This window comes from Heloderma suspectum, chromosome 7, assembly GCF_057233095.1.
Source record: "Heloderma suspectum isolate Gila_16-S chromosome 7, 16-S_ref, whole genome shotgun sequence".
Taxonomy (NCBI): domain Eukaryota; kingdom Metazoa; phylum Chordata; class Lepidosauria; order Squamata; family Helodermatidae; genus Heloderma; species Heloderma suspectum.
The window spans coordinates 33,909,623-33,932,378 of NC_139464.1; the positions used below are offsets into that span (position 1 = coordinate 33,909,623).

Below are 22,756 nucleotides of genomic sequence, written 5' to 3' on the forward strand. Positions count from 1 at the left end.
TATATACAAACATGAGTTGGAATAGTATAAACATTAGTATGAACTGTTGGACTGCTCAAGTTCTGCTGTTTCCTATTTGAAATTATGCATAAAAAGGAAATAGTAGATTAAAATACAGCAGCTATACAGAGTTTCAGATTATTTTGTTATATTAAGTACGTCTGGGATTGTTTGCTCATTTTTGCTGAAGGCTCTCAAACAAATGGCATAACAATAGTTTGTTGAAAAGCCTTTTTACAGCTCCAGCTGGTATGCCAGCTATGACCCTTCCTAACCAAGTCAGACCTTGGCCTTACCTCCAGGTGAGACTACTGTAAAGCATTGTGTGGGCCTGACCTTCAACTGGTACAAAATGCTGCTGATAGGTTGTCAGCTGGGGTTAGGTGCTTAGAACATAATCATTTCCATCTTTGCATTGGTTACATATTCATTTCTGGGCTCAATGCAAGGTATTTGTTTTGGCTTTTAACATCCTAAAAGATTTGGGACCTGGATACATTAAGGACCACCTTCATCCATATATTTATTCCCGCATGCTCTGTTCAATATCTGAGGCCTTGTTCCAAGTACCGCTGCCAAATGAGACATGGCTGGCAGCCACTCGGCACAGGGCACCCACTTTGGAATGCCCTCTTAAGGGAGGTTCACCAAACCCCAGCATTTTATTCTTTTAAGCATTTGGCAAAAACATAGCTGATCCAGAATACTTTTAGTTGCTTAGGTTTTATTGTTTTAGTGCAATTACCTCCGTGATTGATGATTGTTGATTTTTTTGTAATTTTATATTGCATTTGTTTATGTATTTGTTTTATGATGTGAACTAGTTTGAACTTAACTTGTGGAAAAAATGGAAATAACTTGCTATATAAATATAAGTAAATACATAAAATTTATTTGTACCTTTCAGGGAACAAGTGTTCTCTCACCAGGCCTCCATATAGGATTAATTATTACTTTGGCAATAATGATCTATAAAAAGTCCACAACACACCTGTTTGAAAACCATCCTTGCCTCTATGCATTGACATTTGGATTTGTGAGTGCCAAGATCACACAAAAATTAGTGGTAAGAAGTTTTTAAAATGTGATATGTATCTATTACCATTATGTATAACTATCATACTGATGTACGTGAATCACTGTGAATACTTGAGTGTTCTAAAAATAAATGCTGACTTGATATTCATTAGTTAAAAAAAAGACTAACAGTGCAGTCCTTGTACATGCCTACTCAGAAGTCCCATTGAGTTCAGTGGGACTTACTTCCAGGTAAGTGTGTTCAGGATTATAGCCTTAAGTGGGACATGTGCAAACTAATCTCTTAAAATCAGCCTAAATATCTTGGAGATAACAAACTTGCATCTTATTTTAAGGCCTAAAACACTGCACCATCAGGTATTAACACAAGCATAACACCAAATGGTTTCATAGTACTCTTGTGCTGATGCTATTTTCAATACTAGCAAAAAGGTGCTGATATGAAGCACCAGCCTCTACACTCACATTTACCTGAGAGTAAGCCTATTGGACACAGGGATTTACTACAAAATAAACATGGACAGAATTGCACTGCAAGTTTGTTTTTTAAATAAACAGACCCCTCATTCACTAATATTGTGTTGTTGTTGTTCAGTCATTAAGTCGTGTCCGACTCTTCGTGACCCCATGGACCACAGCACGCCAGGCCTTCCTGTCCTCCGCTCTCCCCCAGAGTGTGCTCAAGACTAATATTGTGCATTACAGCTAATATTCTGCTTTGCACCTTCCCTCTTTATAAATATTTGTGACTAAGAAATAAACAATAAGAGTACATCTAAAAACAGACAAATCTGCTCAATCTTTCTTTTGTAATGAAACAATAGTCCCTATCCTTGCTGAGTAGGACCTCTAATATTTCTTTAAATACCTTTCTTGTTATTTGGATGGATTCAGGTATACTCTACCTGGTAGAGACTTGTAGAGTTGACAGAACATTTAAACTGTGAAGAGTTAAAATAGGATTTAAAGAGTTTAACTTGGGAGCTAAATCCAGTTTTTGTTTATAGATAGCACACATGACAAAAAGTGAAATCTTCTTACAAGATACTGCATTTATTGGGCCAGGCCTCTTATTTCTAGACCAGTACTTCAACAGTTTTATTGATGAATATATCGTTCTGTGGATAGCACTGGTAAGCAGTTTTACATTACATTTGCATAGGTTGTATTAGTTTTACAAATTATGGAAAATGGATTTTCGCATTTTCTTTGTAGTTGTTGCTGTTTTGAATTGATCCAGCATTGTGCCCCAAATAGATTAAGGGAGCAATTCATGTCCGCTAGACAGCGGCTAGACGGCCATACGATATGTTTTCCAGGAACCGACCTCGGAGCCTGTGCTCTGAGGTCGGTTCCCAGAGAACTGACCTCCCCCGCTACCATGCTGCCTCGGGGACAGCGTGGAACAGCCCCGTCCTCTGAGCTCGCAAGAGGAGTACGGAGCAGCCGGAAAGGGACGTGGCTGGGGGGCATTCTGGGGCGGGGAGAGTGTAACTCACTGTATGACACAGCCTCCTTCCCTTCTCTGTCCCCCTGCAATTAGACAGCCGCAATCAGCTGTCTAGCCAAAAAAGCAGGGCAGGAGAAGCGCAGAGAGAATGATCCCCTCCATGCTTGCCCTGCCCTGCTTTGAATAGGCAGTTGCCTCCAATTTCAGAGGCCACCTACCTAGATAGGATTGCTCCCTTAAGCAACAATCCAGATGGATTTGCTTAATTCCTTGTTGAACCATTTCCTAAGTCTCTAATTGGTGAGAGTTGGTCCAGAATAGAGGCCAAGAGGCTGGGTACAAATCACAAAGTTCCTAGTTCATGAACACACTGCCTTAGGAAAGCCACTCCCTCTTGGCCTCAGTCGCTCCCCATCTACAATATAAGTACTGCTTTCTTACCTTACAGTGTTGTGGTTTGTAAGGATTATAACAAGATAATGTATGTGAAGTGCTTTGAACACTCAAATGCTATACATATGCTAAAATATTAACTGTACAATTGGATTAGGTCTGGTTACTAATGTATTGCACTCATAAAATCTACAGCTTGCGAATTTGTAGGTTTTGTTGGATTGAAATGCACTATTAAATTCAGGTCACTTAACAGCAAACATCAATCTTAGTATGAAAGAAACACAAATATCTGCTTAACTTTACTGCAATTACAATTGCCAGACTACAAATCAGAGAGTCATCCTAAATGAACAGTGAATCAGGAGGAGAGGCACCCATAGCTTCTTCCACTTATTCTGTCTGTATACTACAGCAGGGATAGCCTGAGGGCTGAAAGGGCTGAAGAAAACCATGCTTGCTTAATTTCCTAATTAAGCATCTAATTTTAAACGTCTGGGGGCAGGGGAATCTCTGAACTGCAACCCTAACTGCAGTGCTAATTGAATCTTTAAAAAAACTAATAATACTGGAATTAAGGTGTAAGCTCCTTAGTTACAATTTTATTTGTTGTGCCCAAAGGGCAAGATAGGATTTAAGCACGGAATAATTCACTTGTACAACATCAAATGCGCCGATCTTAACTTCTGAACTTTTTCCCCTCCTTTAGTTCATATCCTTGATTGATTTGCTGAGATACTCTACTGGGGTATGCATACAGATTGCTGCTCATCTTCACATACAGGTCTTCAAAATATCACCTCCTCAAGCTCCCGAACAGGTTCAAAACCATAATGAGTGACTTATAGCTAAAGGCGAAGAGGAGAAGGAGTTAGGGGGAAATGCTGAATTATGGAAAATGCCTTTTTAAGGAATACAGATGTGGAAGCTTGTAAAGAAAATCAAGTGCATGAGAGAGCTCATTAAATTTGCTCTCAGTCAAAGAGATTATTTAATTACATAATACAAAGTTGCTACAGGTTCTGCTTGGACTTATAGTTAGTTTGATCCGGAATAGTGGATTTAAGGTTTTTGCTACAAAGTAGCTAGTTGGTTATAAGACTTGTTCTGATGTTTGCAGACAGAAATGCTTGAAAACCTAATCTACTTGGCAGCTAATGGGACCCTTAAGATATGGTTTATTACCTAGGCAAATATTGCATTATCTTAGAACAGGGGTGGGCAACTTGTAGGCCCAAACACCTGGAGGGCCTCAACTCCCATCAGCCCTAGCCAGTATAGCTAATAGTGAGGGATCATGGGAGTCGTAGGTCAAAACATCCAGAAAGCCACAAGTTGCCTACCCTGTCTTAGGGGTAACTTGTCATTGATTCATTATATAGGTACAATTATTGCACAAAACACAGTTACAGTGGTCTATTTTGCAGCTTATTTTGGTGAAATAATGATCAATGAAGGCTAGAGCCTTAACTGAAGTTTTTTTTGGCATTTAAGAACTAAAACTACTGAGCTGTCCATCTTGTATCAAAGTAGTCTTAATGAGTGTTTTTTCATATTATACTTGCTTGACAGAGTTTCTGATAAGAGTTCAAGGAAAATGTCTGATGAGTTTAACCAGAAATTAGTTATTTAAGTTTAAGGTACTCTGGCATAATTTCTTCAGTTTGTAGTAATACTTAATGCCTAAGCACTAAAATTCTTGTCTGAACGAGTAGGAAGAATCGGAGACTTTGTACACTTTCTGTAACTACTTGGGCTTACAAGAAACAGTATTTGTAAGTTACTACTGAGAATTTAGCCTGTATGTTTAAAGAAATGGATGAGTAGGGGATCTTGCATTCTTCTAATATAACATTGTGCATTTTTCTCAGGACAGGTTTTTTTTTTTTTTTTTTTTTTGGTAAAATGCAGCTGCAGCAGAAGCCTAGGGTGGAAAGGCGCTTTTAACCCCATTTCTTCCTCTGATGGCCTTTTTTAGCAAAAAATATCCCTCCCCCTGCCCCAGTGCTTTTCTTCTCATTGGGGAGGGGAGAGAGGTACAAAAACTACTGGAATGGGAAAAAAGACTCGCTCCTCTCTGGCATTGCTCTAATATTGCTGATTGAAGCCTCTTGAGCTGTAATGTTTGGGGGGGGGGGGGGACTACATACAATTGAGTCTTGGCCATAAAATAGAAGTGAATAAAAGCAATAACTGTAAGATCATCTATTACATTCTTTTAAACTTTCTTCTGAACAGGCTTGTATCCCAGAATATGAGGTCAATAAAATATGAAATATAACACAACCAAGCCTTCTACATTTCAAGCAGGAGAAAGTTGTTTTCATTAACTAAAATATGTTAGTGGATGCATGGGGATTATAGCTGTAGTGGGTTGTTTTTTGTATGGGCCTTAATCCTATGAAGAAAATGTTTTGTTTAATGAGCAATTTGCACAAAGGTGGTCTTTGCTGAGGGATGAGTGTGTTCTTCCCTCACCTTTTTCCTTAAACTTGTATACTTTAGTTAGACCAGAAAAAAAATAGAACCAGTCTTTTTACTACCAGTCAGATTGCACCATTAGTCAATTCAGCGACATTTTGCTTTTCATCATCAAAGAGGCAAGAAGTTTGCTAACTCCAATTGTGGATTAATTTATGGCTTCAAATAGTATTTTTAATTTATGCAAAGCACCTACATCAGTAAATTTTAAACATCTTAATGAAGTTTTAAACATCTTAATGGTAGATCTCATGACTGAGCACATCTCATTTTACAGGAAGCAGACTTGATTTCAATAATAATTTTTTTAGTTTGTTTTTATAGTTCAGAATTATCCTAGCTTTGATGTTCTGCAATAATAAAACCAATAGTGGGTACTGCCATCTGACAAACTGGGTTGACTACATTTGAGAGATTCAGTGTTGCCTTTTCTGATGTTTAGAGCTAATTCACACAACAGAAACACAGGACTCTATAGAACAAAACCCAAACTATCAAGAATGCACAATTACTGTCAAGAATGTACAATGGTGATTCTACTCACATGTTGGGAAACTGAGCATAAATTTCTATCAGTAAAATATACTTTAGATCAATAATTATAATAAGGAATAAAAGAAATAATGATGCTGGGAATCTTATAGAGAGAATTTTAAAAAAAACATTTTCCCCATGGTTTTGTTATTTCCAAAAATTTTACATCTCTAGTCTTTTTATAAGAGAGTTCTTATTACATAGTTTTTAGGAATCGTTTTGGGGGGTGTAAAGGCTAGGTTACAGTATATAAATACTTTGTCTTAAATTCTAAAAGAAAATGTATCATAATCCAAATCCATGTTCAGTTTTTTGGAAAAAAAAACAAAAGCAGTCAAAAACAAAAGCAAAAGGGGGGAAAATAGTTGTTCTCCAAATTTTCCCAGGCTTTCACATCACTAGTCCAGTCTTCACCATTTAATAGGAAACCACTGATCAATTAGCTGTGAAACTAATGTTTCCTTCCTATTTCACTTTTAAATGGGGGATGAAGAATTCTGTCCATATGAACCAGTGTTCTAGATTTTTTTTAGCCAGAAAATAGTGCAGCAGTAAATACCTACAAATGACAGACATCCGAATCCAGCTCTGTCAGCCAGAAAATTGAGAAGCTTGCATCATATTACCAAATTCTAAACTAAGGGCAGGATCCAATGGGGGCCTTCTGGCATGGCCAGCCCCACTAGTTCTGGTGTGTGCATAGCCCCTACTGCTGGCAGCTGCAATGTATCACTTCTGGTGGGAAACCCCAGAACAAGCAGAAATGCTTGTTTATGGAAGGGGCGTGACCTGCCCCATCCAGAAATGATGGTTTCTGCTGCTCTTCTTGCCTTGTAAGCACTACATCACAGCCACCAGCGGTAGGGGCCGTGGGTGCATCAGGGCCAGCAGAGCTGGTCACACCAGGACTGGCCGCAAGCAGAAGGCCCCCATTGGATCCTGCCCTATATGCTGACTTATGACAAAGCTTATACCTGTATAGACAATCTGCATGAAGTGGCTTTAAGATTGTTAATGGTGGTAAATCTTGGCATTTAAATAACACCATACATTTCAAGGGAATTTCTAGAAAAACTGGAAGGTGGGAAAAAGCACAACTCCTTGCTTTGGTTTACTGCAGTTATAACCTTTTAAAAAGCATGTAGTACTCCAAAAACAACATGATGTCAGACCAAATGGGTTTTGGTGAAAATCAACAGTTGATTCTAAGTTGTTGTAACTGAGTATATTCATAATCAAGAAAAATGTTTTGCATTTGTAAAGTTTGAATTATCTCTTTGTTACAATATGAAAATGTGAAGAAGTATCCTTTTTTTAATTGAGTGAAGCTTTTGCTGTTTGGAGGTGGGGAAAGTAACCTTCTTCATGTAGAAGCTTTTCTTCAATAATCACTGCAGATGGCATTTTAACTGAGAGCTTTTAATTCACTCACATGAACTGTAGTATGGGAACTACTATTCCTTGTTTAATAGTATTAGTAAACTCTGATTTATTGGTCTACTAGCTCTTAGTATACCTCACAAAAGTAGAGCATATTACTTACAAAAAGATCATGAATTGGCGAATGTTTGCAGCGCTTCACAATTAAAGAAATCCTAAACCAGCAAAATGTACATTGTAATTTATAACAGTAAGGAAGTTCTTACGTATTATTGTTCACCTCTCAAGTTAAGGCAAATTGCCCTGGTAGGTGCACAAGAGTGATTTTTTTCCCTCTAGCTTATATATAACAACTTGAAACTTGTAAAAGCACTGCTGCAAACACACATTTTTTCAATGTAACCTGCAATCCCTGTTCTTGTAGTGGACATCTGTGACTTATTAATACAGTACACCATTTCAGATAAACCTGCCAATAATGTGAATTAAACTGATCAACAGATTGTAGGTGTCTTAGCTCTGGTACCTAGATTCAAAATTAAATGAGTGAAGGAAAATTGGTTCAGATACATTAACTTTGAAATAACCCATAGCAGTACTTTGAGAAAAACACACACCCAAAAAACAATATAGAGTGTAATCCTATGCATGATTAGACAGAAAACAGCCCTACAACTTTTGGGAAATGCTGGGAGTTGTAGAGCATATTTTTGTCTAATATGCATAGGATTACGCCCTTATTTTTTCTGTCGCTATGTAGCAATGGTTTGTTGATTTCTCTTATCAATGTTGAACATAAAGTATGCAAATACATGTAATTTTTTTAACATGCAATGTAAAACATTGGATCTTTTTTCCCCACTGCTAATGTATACAATTGTATCGTGTTACATAGGTACAAGTTGTTTCTCCACTGAGCCATCAGAATAACATGGACTGAAGAGATTTGCGAACAGTTGCCATCTCTTGCTGTTGCTGTTATAAGAAAAGAGAAAAAATACTTATCAAATGTAACATTTTGTATCATAGCACAAATTATAAATGGTGAATGTTTAATTTTTCTATTTAAATGTTCTATTTTAAAATGTCACTGAAGTTTTCATAAACCAGTATTAACACTTACAGTATCCATCATGATTTTTTTTTGCAACATAGCCATTTCTTTGCGAAGTTCACTTTGTGCGCCTGCTAAAAGACTTTCATGATTTTTCTCCATGTCTTCCATGCTCTAAAACCGGAAATCATTGTCATGAAAATCTGACATTGGTTCTTACCAAGAAACTTGCTAGATTTCAAAAGTCAAGTGATGCCCATGGGTCAGCATAGTGGCAAACAAGGGTAAAGCTAACAGCCTGAGATGCATCTTCTCCTAGGCATGGGAAGTAATGTCACCTTTAGTGCCCGTAAAGCTTCAGCTGGAGTAGTGTATTCTTGGCACTACTATACAAGAGGGCTGTTGTCAGACTGCACCACAAAGAAAGCCAGATAGATGACAGAGTGCCTACAGAGCAGTGCTACAGCTAACACACATGCAACATCAACATATGTACGAAGCCTGACTCCAACATGTTTGAAATTGTTAGCATTACCTGAGCCCTTTGTCCAGTTATGAAAATTAGGTGTAGGACAACTATCAACTCAGCATGTCATCTTGGCACCATGGAGTAGGTCCATACTGCTGAGCTGGCAGTGTTCAGTTGATTCTGGCACTACATGCAAAGCTACTCAGTAAAACAGAAAAATGTGGAAACAGGGCAGACAATACAGTAGGATGACCTTATAGATTGTAAGTCACCACAGCCCAACACAGCTGATAATTGAGTAGTAGTAATCAGTTTAAATATTTTAAATAAAGTCCAGCTAAAACTTAGATAATATGCTACTGCAGATATTGGCACATGCCATATTTGTCTTTAGTAGCATGTTGGGACAAAATTTGCCTATATTTTTCATAAGACTAAAACATTATACCTTTAATTCTGAGCTTGATCAAGCTATTTCTGGGCAGAATCCAACAGGGCACTTACTTCCCTGCTGATTCTCTTATGCCTCACCAATTCCATCGCACAAGCAGCCCCCTCTACTTGCACAATGGCAATTTAGTACTTCCAGGGCAACCCAAAACAAGCATTTCCATTTGTTTAGGGAAGGGGGCAGGTTGGCTGAGGTCACACAAGGGAGCTCTCTGGACCTGCCTCCTTCCAGAAACGAGTGGAAACAGTTGTTCCAGGGCTTCCCTTAGGAAGCACTAAATCTCCCTTGTGGAAGTGATGGGTCCCACGTGTGTAATGGAATTGGTGTGACCCACTGCTTGTGGAAGGGAATCAATGGGATGGAAAGGAATTGGGAGCGGGGGGAATGCCCTGTTGGATTCTGCTGTCTGTTGCAAAACCATCATTTGAATAAAAACAGCATATTAAAACTTTATATGACCTTTAAAAACTGCTCATACAGCTGCTTAATTGTTTTTAGTCTCTGACTCTGAACTATTCTTGCTTGTTGGAAAACCTTTTGCTGTTGCCGAAACATATTCTAAAACCAAAAAAAAATACACAACATAATAAATGATACAATAACTCCATCACATTGTACCTAATTGTAAGCATGGCCAGATTATAAATCACAGATCTTCCTAAAATAATCTGTTTATGTGAATTTAATCTCATTAATACACCTTTGCTGCATATTCGGATAAAGAGATTTCAGCAACTCCCCCCCCCCCCCGCATTTGTTAAAATAAGTTTTCAAAACTCACTTTTTCTGATAGGCTTTTCTCGCTTCAGCTTGCTGGTATTTAACGTCTGAATGCTTATCTTCCTCTGAAAATTGTGTTTGTGCTTATTTAAACATTCCTGAACATTACTAACACTGCAAGCTTTTTCCAGGTTGCATGAATTCGAGGATTAGATTATTACAGTGCAGTAATATTGGCTCTCCACCAAAGCAGTATCTTTTCAGCCTTCCCCTTAATCTCTGAGACGGTGTATGGACCTTAGTTCATGTACAAATTAGTTGTTGGATTTTGTTAATTTTACCAGGATTGTCTACTGAGCATACTATTATCATAAAAGTAGGAATACGCATAGCAGCTGTATATCAGTGAACATTTCCTCTCTCATCTCTTTGATTTGTGAGTGATAATTTCCCATACTTCACTATGAGAAGAATTAAATATGAGATGGTGTTAAATATCAGCCTCTGGCACTTCGTATTGAAAAATAAATAAATAAATAAATGAAGTACAAACCTCAAGTTTTTCTTCCTGTTCCTCTGCTTTCTGTATATCAGCATCCCATTGTTGAAATACATGCAGAAACTGCTGGGAATACTCATGGTTGACCTTCTGTCTAAAATAGTTATTTACCAAACATTGTAACATGAAATACCATTGACTAATAAAATAAATGCAGGCATTAATGAGAGATGGAATAGCTAATACAATGAGAGTAATGGTTACACAAAATTTAAAAAATGAAGAGTTGGTGTATTCGTGGGAGCACCTAGAAGCATGTATTTTTCTACAAAGTTGAAAGAAATCTTAAAATGGCAAAGGTTAACTTTGGAAATCTGTTCTGAAGTAGATTTACAGTGCAATTCAATGCCTGTTTACTCAGGAGAAAGCCTAACTGTTCAATAGGACTTACTCACATGTAAGTGTAAATAGGATTCCAGCCTATGTGAATTTTTACTTCAAATAATTTGCTTTTTTATCAGGAAAGATTTGTGATGAAGAAATGTCTTGGTAACTTGTTAGTACAAAACAATCCTATTTAGAAAGACAATCCACATGCAGATGCTTTGTATACAATTATTTCTCTGTGAAATGTACATTAGTGTTAATAACTCCTTACCTATGCTCTTGTTGTGTTTTCCAAACAAGTTCTATTTTCTGGTTGCTTGTTTTGAGAGAAGCCTTTGTGTACATTTCTAATCTTTTTCTTTTAGCCAGAAGAGCTTTGTTAATGTCCGCTATAATAAGATAAATAATTAGGCATTGTCATTTTAGCAGATATTTAAAAACTTATAAAATTTATAAGAGAGCAATCCTATGGCTGCTAGTCAGCAGCTAGATGGCCATAGGATATGTGGTTTTCCAGGAACCTACCTCAGAGCACCAACCTTCCCCCTCTTCCATGCTGCCTTACAGGCAGCTTGGAACAGCCTCGAGCTCCATGCATGGAAGAGGAGTGCAGAATAGCCACAAACAGGGCGTTCCGGGGCAAGGAAGGTGGAAATGCCGGTATGACATTAGACCTTGTGTTAGTTTCTGGAGAGGCGGGGAGTGATCTAGAAATAGGGCGTATATCCACGACCCCCTTGTCATGGTCAGATCGCTCCTTGGTGGGGTTGGACTTCTTGGTTCCACAACCCCTCCTCAGGGTTGGAGGACCCATTAAGATGGTCCATCCCAGGCGTCTTATGGATCCAAATGGATTCCTGACTGTGCTTGGGGATTCTTCGGAGCACGCAAACGGCTGCTTGGGCGAGACCCTGGTGGATGCCTGGAATGCTGCAATCACTGGGGCATTAGACTGGGTAGCTCCAAAACACCCTCTCCCCCTGAATAGAGCTCAGACTGCATCATGGTTCACCCCATGGTTGCGAGCTCTGAAGCAGGAGGTGAGACGGCTAGAGTGCCGGTGGTGGAAATCTTGCTCTGAAGACGATCAAACACGGGTTAGAGCTGTAGCTTCAGCCTACCATGTGGTGATAAGAGTAGCAAAAAATAATTTTTACACTGCCTCCATTGCGTCCGCAGAGTGCCATCCCAGGAGGCTGTTCCAAGTGGTCCGGAACCTGGTCAGTCCAGTTGTTCCGGAACCAATGAAGCATTCTGAGGCCTCCTGTGATGAGTTTGCAAAGCACTTTGTGGACCGGATCAGGATTCCATGCACTGTGGAAACAGTTAGTGAATGAGGGGCAGCCAGTGGCAGACCAGTTGTGTGGGATCGGTTCCAGCTTCTTCCTTCTGATGAAGTGGACAAGGTAGGGATGTACAAATCCCTTACCTTGCTCTGCTCAGGGGCATCCGCGGTGGGGGGAGGCGATCTGTCCCTCCCCCCGGAATCCTGTCCGGCTGCAGCCGGACTTCCGGCCGCAGCCAGGCTGCGGCCACAAATGGCAGCCGCTATGCCAGCGGCCATTTGCGTCCCTGCCAAGCCATGATAGGCTACGTAAGTATCTACGTAGCCTATCACGGCAAAAGGCAGGGACGCAAATGGCGTAGTGGATGCCATTTGCGTCCCTGTCTTTTGCTGTGATAGGTTACATAGATACTTACGTAGCCTATCATGGCAAAGAGCAGGGATGCAAATGGCCGGCATAGCGGCTGCCATTTGTGGCCGCAGCCCAGCAGTGGCCGGAAGACAACCCAGAGCTGCCGCCAGAGCTGCTGCTGCCGCTGGAGCCACCAGGTAGGCTCCATCCTGAGGGGATTCCGCGGGGTGGCGGCGGGGGGGGATTGCCCTGTTCCGCCACGGACTCCGGGGGGCTGGATTCTAAAGAATCCGGCCTCACTGGAGTCCATGGTAGAATTCTCCAACATCCCTAGGACAAGGTGCTTTCATCATTAAGGCTGACCACCTGCTTACTCGATCCTTGCCCATCTTGGCTCATTATGAGTTGTAGGGAGAGGCTGGGTGAGGGGATCAAGGCGGTGGTGAATGCCTCCCTTGAGGAGGGAGTGATTCCATCAGCCCTCAAAGAGGCGGTTAAAGAAGCCCTCCTTGGATCCCCAAGACTTGAACAACTTTCGCCCAGTCTCGAATGTGCCATTTTTGCGCAAGATGATTGAGCGGGTGGTGGCGTTGCAGCTGCAGACACACATGGAAGAAACTGATTATCTGGATCCATTTCAATCGGGCTTCAGGCCTGGGCATGGGACAGAAACGGTCTTGGTGGATGATATGAGGAGGGCTTTGGATAGGGGCAAATACTCCTTCCTTGTTCTCCTTGATCTCTCAGCAGCTTTTGATACCGTCGACCACGGTATCCTGCAGGACTGCCTGGAGGGGTTGGGAATAGGGGACACCGTATTACGGTGGTTCCATTCCTTCCTCTCTGGGAGGTACCGGAGAGTAGCTCTGGCGGAGGAGACTTCAGACCGTTGGCTGCTCATTTGCGGGGTGTCACAGGGTTCTATTCTCTTCCCAATGTTATTTAACATCTATGTGAAGCCACTGGCGGCAATCATCAGGAGTTTGGGGTGCAGTGTCACCAAATATGCGGATGAAACACAACTACCTCTCATTTAAATCCTCACCAAGGGTGGCTGTAGAAACCCTCTCCAAGTGTCTGGAGTCAGTGAGTGGCTGGATGGGAAGGAATAAGCTGAAACAGAACCCTGACAAAACTGAAGTACCTTTGGTGGGAGACAAAGGGAGGTTCGGGGATGTTGACCTGGTGTTGAATGGGGTGCAGCTGCCCCTGAAGGACCAGGTTCACAGCCTGGGGGTCATTTTAGACTCCTAGCTAGAGGAAACTCAGGTGTCAGACATAAGCTGGGCGGGGCTGTACCAACTCCATCTGATATGGCGGCTGCGCCACTACCTCCCTAACCATCTGTTCCCATCAGTAGTTCATGCCCTGGTCTCTCACCTAGACTACTGTAATGCGCTCTATGTGGGGTTAACCTTGAAGATGGGTTGGAAGTTGCAGCTGGTGCAGAGTGTGGCGCCTGCCTGATTAAAGGCAGCCATTGGCGAGATTACATCACTCTAGTGCTGAAGGAATTGCACTGGCTACCAGCTGTTTTCCGGGCCCAATTCAAGGTGTTGGTATTGACCTTTAAAACCCTATACAGTTCTGGTCCAGTCTATCTTAAGGAGTGCCTCCAGCAACACCAATGAGATTGGCCTCGGAAGGCCTTCTGTCTGTCCCATCAGCCAGGACAGCTATGCTGGTGAGGACTAGGGAGAGCGCCTCTTTCTGTGATGGACCCCACTTTGTGGAATTCCTTCCCTTGTGACCTCCGCCATGCCTCCTCTTTGATAAGATTCTGCTGGGCTTTGAAAACCTGGCTGTTGAGGTGAGCATTTGGGGTGGGTTAGGGGTTTTTTTAGAGCAATGTTGGTTTGTTGATTATGTTGTATTTTGTGTTATTTGTATTGTACGCTCCCTAGAGTGGCCAGGTAGCCGGCCAGATGGGTGGCTAATAAATCTAATAAATAATGATGATGATGATGATGATGATGGAAAGCTTGGATCTGCAGGATCCATAGCCTTCACATTCGCCTAACACACACTTGGAATGGAGTGATATGTATGCCAGCCCTGAAGCTGGTGTACATAATTTTCCTCCCACTGCAACCAATGGGAGGGAAATCATAATAGTAAGGGGGGGGCATGACAAAATTGGGGATGTTTTGTTATCCCCCATTATAGTGCCCTTCTGCCCTGGCTTTGGATAAGGTGGCTCCTTTGCCTTTGGATCTCCCACCTACCCACCTGTAGGATTGTTCTGCTTGATTTTCAGATATGAGTATTCTGATAAGATATATCTGACAGAGTGAAATCTCTTGCCTGGCTACCAGAAATGGATACTTCATGCCACTTTGGAAGCGCTTGGCCACCAAACTCCTGGCCACATGAGGGAAGGGGAAATGGGAGGGTGTGACTTCTTTCTACACAAGCATGTCATGGAAAACAATGGTTAAGCATGATCTGAAAATGCAGCCAACATCAAGTAAACAGATACTTGGCCATACGGACTGCCGATATGGACATGTATGCTTAATGTGAGCAGTGACTTACTGATCATTGATACCTATTACACTCTGGAATAAGGAGCCCTTTGAAAATAATACTTTCTTCCATTACAGTTTTACCCCTTTCCTCCCTCAGTGTTGTTGAATTAAGTATATTTTGCACCCTGTTTTGTAAAACAAAAAAATATTATTACACTGGAATATCTGCTAACAATATATAAATATTTTCCAAACATACCTCCAAATCGTTCCAGCATGTTCTGTACTTCACCCCTATAAAATGGTTCATATATTAAGAATGACTGATTTTGTACATTATGAAAACTACAGTTTATACTTTCTGGATTATATTATTAATTATTAAAGGAAACAAGTAGCAACAAAATGGAGACCAAAGATATTTAATACTGCTATGAGTAGGCCAATACAAGTTGACTGAAAAGGGCAGAAAAAACAGGTTGCAAACCTGGAAGGGTATTAAATGCTGGCAATGTCAACAGTGTAAAGGAGTCTAATTTATGGGCATCTTTCAATACTGAAAAAAAATATAAATCAGAGCAAAAGAATTGAGATGCATGATAAACAACCAACATACTGCCCCATCAAGAAATATATAAAATATATATTAAGAAAGGGTACAATCTTCAAACTATTTATGGTGAATGTTTTGCTGGATTTTATGGACCCACGGCCAGTTCTGGATCAAGTGATTTGAGAACTGCAGTCTAAACACATTTATGCACAATACAAATAGCTGAACCAGTATTATATTAAGCATGTGACTGGTTCTTTTGTGCTCAGTTTTTGTTTACTAATAGTAGCTGTGGTGTGGTTGGGTGATCTGGCATGATCTGGTTTAAGTCTGTAGTATAAGAGGTGGGCTTGTATTACATTATGAGCTGTTCTGTTGAGTGCTTAACGGTAGCATGGATGTGGGATAATGTGTGGGGAATTAGATTTAGTTAAGTTTGGAACTTCCTTACACTTTTATTATGCTATACCAAGTTCTGAGAAGCTGGCAACTTTCTCAGTTTAAGTGAGATCCCCAAAGATTCCCTGCCTCTAACAAAACAGCTTCCTTCATTGTAGGAAAGCTTTCTACAACTGCCTTTAGACAGAATAAACACCTCTTTCAGAGGAAGGTCCTTAAATCTTTGGATCCAGCACAGTATCTGTGAGCAAATGCTTACCTATGGTTCTACATAAAATACAGAAAGGGTTTATTTAAACACACACACATACACACACACACACACACACACATTGGGAGAGCAATCCTATGGCCACTAGACACTGTCTAGAGAGGGCTACAGAATATTGTGGTTTATGGGAACCGAGGTCGGAGCCAGCACTCCAACTGCGGTTGCTAGGAACTGTGCTCCCCGCCCCCTCCCCTGCTGCCTCATAGGTGGCATGGTTCTTGCTGGTCTCTGTGCTCAGAGACAGAGCATGGAGAGGGTGAAAAGGGGGTGGTCCCAGGGGTGGGGAGGAGACCACAGAAGCCACTTTATGCAGCTTCCTATGTGCCACACAGCTTCCCCACCCCTGCTCTGAAGCACCCTGGCTAGACAGCCAAAATCAGCCACCTAGCCACTGAAGCAGGGTGGCCAGGGTATGGAGGAGAGGATCTCCTCTGTGCTCCACCTACCCTGCATAGGATACTCAGCAGACTATCCTGATAGGATTGCACCCTTAGGCTGCAATCCTTTACTCACTTAGGATTGCACTATTAGGGCAGAATCCAGTGCTGCCCATGTATTAGCGTAGCTGGCCACTGCTTGTAGAAGGGCTCTGCTGACTTTCCCTCTTCCAGAAACAAGTGTTTCTGCTCATTTGGGGGCTTGTCCCTGGAAGTGCTGAATTGCCATTCTGCAAGCAGTAGAGGCTGCTTGCAGAACAGAATTGGTGAGGCACAAAAGAATCAGCAGGGGCATAAGCACCCCTTTGGATCATGCCCTTTGATTTTGGCCAAACTTACCAATTGTATACACACACACACACACACACACACACACACACACGTCTGGCTATGATAATATCAAGAGTTGGAAATCAAATTGATGATATGTAACTGTCAAAAATTAGTTAACGTTACATTAGTTATGCATTGGGCTTAAAAAAATATTAAGCAATTTACCCAACATCTTCTTCAACTGCAGCATGAGGAGTCACTGAAGGTCTTTTTTTACCATGTTTCTCAATCACTGGAGTTTCATCTTTATAGGAAAAAATAACTGTTCACAGATAAATTGTCTCATGGAATTTGTTGTTGTTGTTGTTGTTGTTCAGTCATTCAGTCGTGTCCAACTCTTCGTGACCCCATTAGCCATCTCATCCTCTGCCATCCCCTTCTCCTGTTGCCTTCAATCTTTCCCAACATCAGGGTCTTTTCCAGAGAGTTTTCTCTTCGCATTAGGTGGCCAAAATATTTGAGCTTCAGCTTCAGCATCTGTCCTTCCAACGAGCAGTCAGGGTTGATTTCCTTTAGGATTGACTGATTTGACCTCCTTGCAGTCCAGGGGACTCGTAAGAGTCTTCTCCAGCACCACAGTTCAAAAGCATCAATTCTTTGGCGCTCAGCCTTTCTTATAGTCCAGCTCTCACAGCCATACGTTACTACTGGGAAAACCATAGCTTTGATTTGACGGACCTTTGTCGGCAAGGTGATGTCTCTGCTTCTGACTATGCTGTCTAGGTTTGCCATAGGTTTCCTCCCAAGGAGCAAGCATCTTTTAATTTCATGGCTACAGTCACCGTCTGCGGTGATCTTGGAGCCCAAGAAAATAAAATCTTTCACTGCTTCCATTTCTTCCCCTTCCATATGCCAGGAAGTGATGGGGCCAGATGCCATGATCCCCGTTTTTTTAATGTTGAGTTTCAAACCAGCTTTTGCACTTGGCTCTTTCACCCTCAACAAGAGGCTCTTGAGATCCTCTTCGCTTTCTGCCATTAGGGTGGTATCATCTGTGTATCTGAGGTTGTTGATAATTCTCCCAGCAATCTTAATTCCAACCTGTGATTCAACCAACCCAGCGTTTCTCATGATGTACTCTGCATATAAGTTAAAGAAGCAGGGCGACAATATGCAGCCTTGTCGTACTCCTTTCCCAATTTTGAACCAATCGGTTGTTCCATGTCCGGTTCTTACTGTTGCTTCTTGACCCTCGTACAGGTTTCTCAGGAGACAGGTAAGGTGGTCTGGTACCCCCATCTCTTTCAGAATTTGCCAGAGTTTGTTGTAATCTATACAATCAAAGGCTTTAGCGTAGTCAATGAAGCAGAAATAGATGTTTTTCTGGAATACTCTCGCTTTCTCCATGATCCAGCGAAAGTTGGTGATTTGATCTCTAGTTCCTCTGCCTCTTCGAAATCCAGCTTGTACTTCCGGTAGTTCTCGGTTCGCATACTGCTGAAGCCTAGCTTGTAGGATTTTGAGCATAACCTTGCTGGCATGTGAAATGAGCGCAATTGTGCGGTAGTTTGAAACACTCTTTGGCGTTGCCCTTCTTTGGAATTGGAATGTAAACTGACCTTTTCCAGTCTTGTGGCCACTGTTGAGTGTTCCAAATTTGTTGGCATATTGACTGCAGCACTTTAACAGCATCGTCTTTTAGGATCTTAAATAGCTCAGCTGGAATACTGTCATCTCCGCTAGCTTTGTTGTTAGTAATGCTTCCTAAGGCCCACTTGACTTCACTCTCGAGGATGTCCGGCCCAAGTTCAGTGACCACACTATCATGGCTCTCAGGGACATTCAGATCTTTCCTGTATAGTTCTTCTGTGTATTCTTTCCACCTCTTCTTAATCTCATCTGCTTCTGTTAGGTCCCTGCCTTCTTTGTCCTCATGGAATTGGCATGGCCCAATTATGTTATCACAGCTACACTATCCTCTCCAGCCACCAACTGGGCCTGGCAATAGCTTGGCCAACTTGCATGGATCAGTGCAGATGAATATATAAAGCTGCATCATAGAGGCCACATTCACACATCACTCTAAAGCAGGGGTGGACAACTTGTGGCCCTCCAGATGTTGCTGGACTTCTGCTCCCATCTTCCCTCACCATTAGCTATGCTTGGTAGGGCTGATGGGAGTTGCAGTCCAACATCTGGAGGGCCACAAGTTGCTCACTCTTGCTCTAAACCATTCCTTCATTTGTTTTAGGCTGTGTGATTTTCCCTCTTGTATATAAATATCCTATGCCTTTATAGTAATTTTAATGTATCACGTTTTTATCTATTCTTGTATTGTATATGCCACTTTATGTGGGTGTGGCCCTGAAACACCGCCTTTTAATACTTTTAATAAACAATAAATAAAGTACAGTGGTTTAGTGTGATGTGCAAATGTAGACAACTGAGTGAGGCCATTGGTTCATTTAGCCCTGTGCTGTCTAGTCAGACTAGCACTGTTTCTCCAAAATTTCATACAGATGTCTCACCCTGCCCTTCAACCAGGGACCCTTTGTCTTGATATACTGGGGATTTTCTGTATACAAAAGATGTTCTCTACCATGGAGTTAGGGTCCTTTACCATACACACAGACCCTGATGCTGGGAAAGATTGAAGGCAAGAGGAGAAGGGAACGGCAGAGGATGAGATGGCTAGATAGCATCACCAATGCAATGACTATGAACATGAGCACACTCTGGGAGAGAGCGGAAGACAGGAAGGCCTGGCATGCTATGGTCCATGGTGTCACGAAGAGTCGGACACGACTTAACGACTGAACAACAACAACAACATACACACAGAGCAAGATCAATGCACATAATTATGTTTTTAAATATAGAATTATTGTTTAACTTCTTGAAATAGGAACCATAAAACTCTTATTAATCATGACTGTACAGGTACAAATTAGAAAAATGGCATATCCCAGTTGAAATAAATTGAAAAGCATACTCATTTGTAAGCTACTTGCATGTAGATCAGGGGTAGGCAACTTGTGACTCTCCAGATGCTTTGGCCTACAACTCCTATCAGTCCTAGCCAATATAGCCCATGTATAGCCAAGAAGTTGCCCAACGGTGATGTAGATGAACTGCTTATGCTTAAATACTACCATACAAATATACCCAGCTGAGAAAGAACAAACATGAGAAAGCTTGCCCCACTTTCTTCCACAAATGAACATGCTATTGTGTAGACAGCCTTAGACAAATCCTTGATCATCTGGAGTTCCTAAATCTTTGGTGCTTGATTAAGGAATTTGATCTGCACCCCCTCCCCCAAGCTTTGTGTACTATTGTGAGAAAAAGGATGGGTACCGTGTTCTTATTTGAAGAGCGCAAACAAAACTTGATTTTAAAAAAATTGTAATGATTACTACACCTTCTCGAATATCCTCTTCAGATCCACTCAGATGTTTTTTTGGATCTTCTTCAAAGCTGTAGGCATGTATAACTGGATCCTCCTGTGCTGGTTTAGCAGCTTTCCCTGCAGATTTTCTTCCTGATGGTGCCATAATCAGAGATCTTCTAAATGCAATAAAATATATTCAATTGTTTTTTGTATAATTCATCACATAAAGCTTGTTCAGATAAGTATTTGTTTAAGCTAAGTAAAAGAAAATAAGGCACTCTTTTATTTTGTATCTGCTTTGAGGAATTTAGAGTTCAATACTATATGTCTTTTGGCTGCAGAATTTCTTATAAAAAGAAATTTTCTTATAAAAAGAAAAGAAACATAACTCACATGTTGAAGTTATGCTGCAGTCTGAGGTTGTATATGACAGATACATCTTAGCTGTTGATTACCCAAAGTGGCTGAATATAAATAAAACAACAACCCTACTTCACTTGTAAGGTGAAGTGAATAAAGAAGCATAATTCTTTTCAACTAAAATAGTTTAAAACAATTTACTCTTCTAACTAATATAAAACCGATACTACTTCAAATTCACTGGCTCCCAGTTTGTTTCCTCGCCCCGTTGAAAGTGATGGCTTTGCTGTTTAAAGCTGTAAATGGTTTGGGACCAGAGGCACTTCTAGATGAGGCTTTTATGGTGCCATTGCCCTACCTCATTCACAGAATTTTATGACAGGTCCAGATGACAACATCTTCCACTCGTAAACCTCCCATGTTTTTCCACTGCTTCGTCCTTCTTTTTTCTTACCTCACAAAATCCATTAAGGAGAAAAACACGTACACCGTGACTTCCAGTTGATAGTGCTAGGATCCCTGTCTGGAAGCGCTCTTGTATACTTACATGTGATCCGCTTAGGGATTTTATTATATTTAGTGGTAGACAAGTATCACAAATATCATACTGGGATATTTTGTACTTCTTCTCTAACATATTATTTACCTGTGTTGAGCTCTTGGATTTGGATGGGCTATTGAAAGAAAGAAAGAAAGAAAGAAAAATCCGGTCAAAGTTAAAACGCTGGGAGATATTCAATAGGATTTAAGCACCCCCAAGGTATCATCTTGTGTATGCTTAGTATTTACTCCGTTATTCTCCCGCCCGCCCTGTCCCTCTCCGCTAGGAGCAACTCGTGCTCGATGCCCTGAAGGGCTGCTTTATTCGACCACCCACGTATTTCCTACACGTGTGGGAAATGAGTAACGTATGGAGCACTCCTGAAGTTCTATGCATCCTCGTCCCCCAAGCACGGTAGCCACCTCCCTTTTCCTCACACCAAGGCTTTTTGCCCCTGTCCGACCATCCATTCATGCCCAACTTTCTGCCACTGTTCATAGCGTGACCTGATCTAGTTTCCTCAAGTCTGCACATTTCCCGCCTAAATTACCTCAGACCGTATCTCGCGGCAAGTTTTTTTTTGGTTTGTTTTAGTTTTAGAAATAGCTCCCCCTCCCCCCGTTCTCTATTGTCCTTCCCCCACACCAGTCTCCTAGTCAAGCCTTCCTTTCCTTCCAGGAAAACCACGCAGCTTGTCTCGTCCCTAATATTACTTTTCTTCTCCTGTCCCAGCCCCGTCTCGTCTCCTCCTTCCCCGGACTCTCCACTGAAAGAGGGAGAGAGGTGGAGTGACGGGAATATAAGCGCTGCAGGAGGGCTGGCTGGCTGGCTGGCTGGGAAATGGGTCGTGGCCCACACACCTGCAAACTGTTCCCTCTCCTCCCTTCGCTTCTAGCCTCTACACGTCTACACGTTCAACAGTTACATTCTAGAAAGCTGAGGTGGTGGACTATACAGCTTCAGACTAGGGAGGTGGGGAGCGAATATAACTTCTGAATAACGCCCCCCACACACACACACACGTTACAAAAAACTCACTTCCCCAGCAACAGAAAAGAAGCCCCAAATAAAGGTTCTCCTGCAACCCTTTGCCTGCTGCAATAGTTTTCTGATTGCAGGAGAGTTCCATGTCTGTAGGGAATATTCAAAAGTGCGATATCCTAGCACCCATCTGCAATCCATTTTCACCTCAAGCCATGTTATCTACTGCACTGTAGACGAGGGATTAGATTCCTGCATTGAGCAGGGGGTTGGACTCGATGGCCTTGTAGGCCCCTTCCATTCCAACCCTACTATTCTATGATTCTATGATGCTGGAGAAATTCAAGACAGACTAAAATGAGCTTGGATTTCTAAGAATCTGACCTGCGGAATCCACGGCGGAGTGACCCCCTCAGGCTGCGCAGAGTCCGTGGATTTTTGGGTTATTTTTTAAAAAAACTTCCCTGACATTTACACATATTTATTTGTAGGAAAATACACACGTTTCTGCTGAGGAAAAGTTGAATGGAATGGGGGACAATACGCTAAACGTTACGTACCAAGGTAAATTATGTAAATCGTTACGAAA

The 22,756-nt window shown here is 41.5% G+C and overlaps 2 protein-coding genes across 9 annotated transcripts in view; one reads left to right on the forward strand and one right to left on the reverse strand.

Annotated features, from left to right (window-relative positions):
• CHPT1 (choline phosphotransferase 1) overlaps positions 1–8,398 on the forward strand; it is a 22,734-nt gene extending 14,336 nt beyond the window's left edge. For 2 of the 3 annotated variants that reach the window (XM_084809582.1, XM_084809584.1), the window contains 4 exons: positions 908–1,066; positions 2,046–2,171; positions 3,591–3,701; positions 8,172–8,398. In XM_084809582.1, the coding sequence (XP_084665708.1) occupies positions 908–1,066; positions 2,046–2,171; positions 3,591–3,701; positions 8,172–8,216 (441 nt within the window). In that variant the 3' untranslated portion in view covers positions 8,217–8,398. The remainder of the gene's footprint in view (positions 1–907; positions 1,067–2,045; positions 2,172–3,590; positions 3,702–8,171) is intronic. The other variant, XM_084809583.1, reaches the window with a different exon arrangement.
• On the reverse strand, positions 7,296–22,213 carry SYCP3 (synaptonemal complex protein 3). 6 transcript variants are annotated; one of them, XM_084809587.1, is made up of 10 exons: positions 22,047–22,213; positions 21,292–21,319; positions 20,316–20,461; positions 17,120–17,198; positions 15,221–15,255; positions 11,128–11,245; positions 10,524–10,623; positions 9,710–9,808; positions 8,400–8,504; positions 7,296–8,251 (listed from the first exon to the last, which is right to left on the reverse strand). In XM_084809587.1, exons 3-10 carry the CDS (start codon positions 20,446–20,448, stop codon positions 8,198–8,200), a joined length of 723 nt encoding a protein of 240 aa, XP_084665713.1. In that variant the 5' UTR covers positions 20,449–20,461; positions 21,292–21,319; positions 22,047–22,213; the 3' UTR covers positions 7,296–8,197. The 6 variants fall into 6 exon arrangements, with proteins under 6 accessions (XP_084665713.1, XP_084665717.1, XP_084665716.1 ...); XM_084809591.1 differs by having other exon boundaries at positions 21,900–22,076; XM_084809590.1 differs by lacking the exon at positions 22,047–22,213 and adding an exon at positions 21,900–22,003 and having other exon boundaries at positions 20,316–20,458.
• Positions 22,214–22,756: the final 543 nt, after the last annotated feature.

Bases quoted from the DNA above. Each gene is read 5' to 3' on its own strand.
- SYCP3 (XM_084809585.1), bottom strand. From the start codon at position 21,720: ATGTGCAGACTTGAGGAAACTAGATCAGGTCACGCTATGAACAGTGGC. The intron at 8,505-9,709 runs GTCATATAAAGT...TTCCGGTTTTAG, and splicing joins TGTATGAGCAGTTTTTAAAG to AGCATGGAAGACATGGAGAA. The intron at 8,252-8,399 runs GTAAGTGTTAAT...TTCTTATAACAG, and splicing joins AAAAAATCATGATGGATACT to CAACAGCAAGAGATGGCAAC.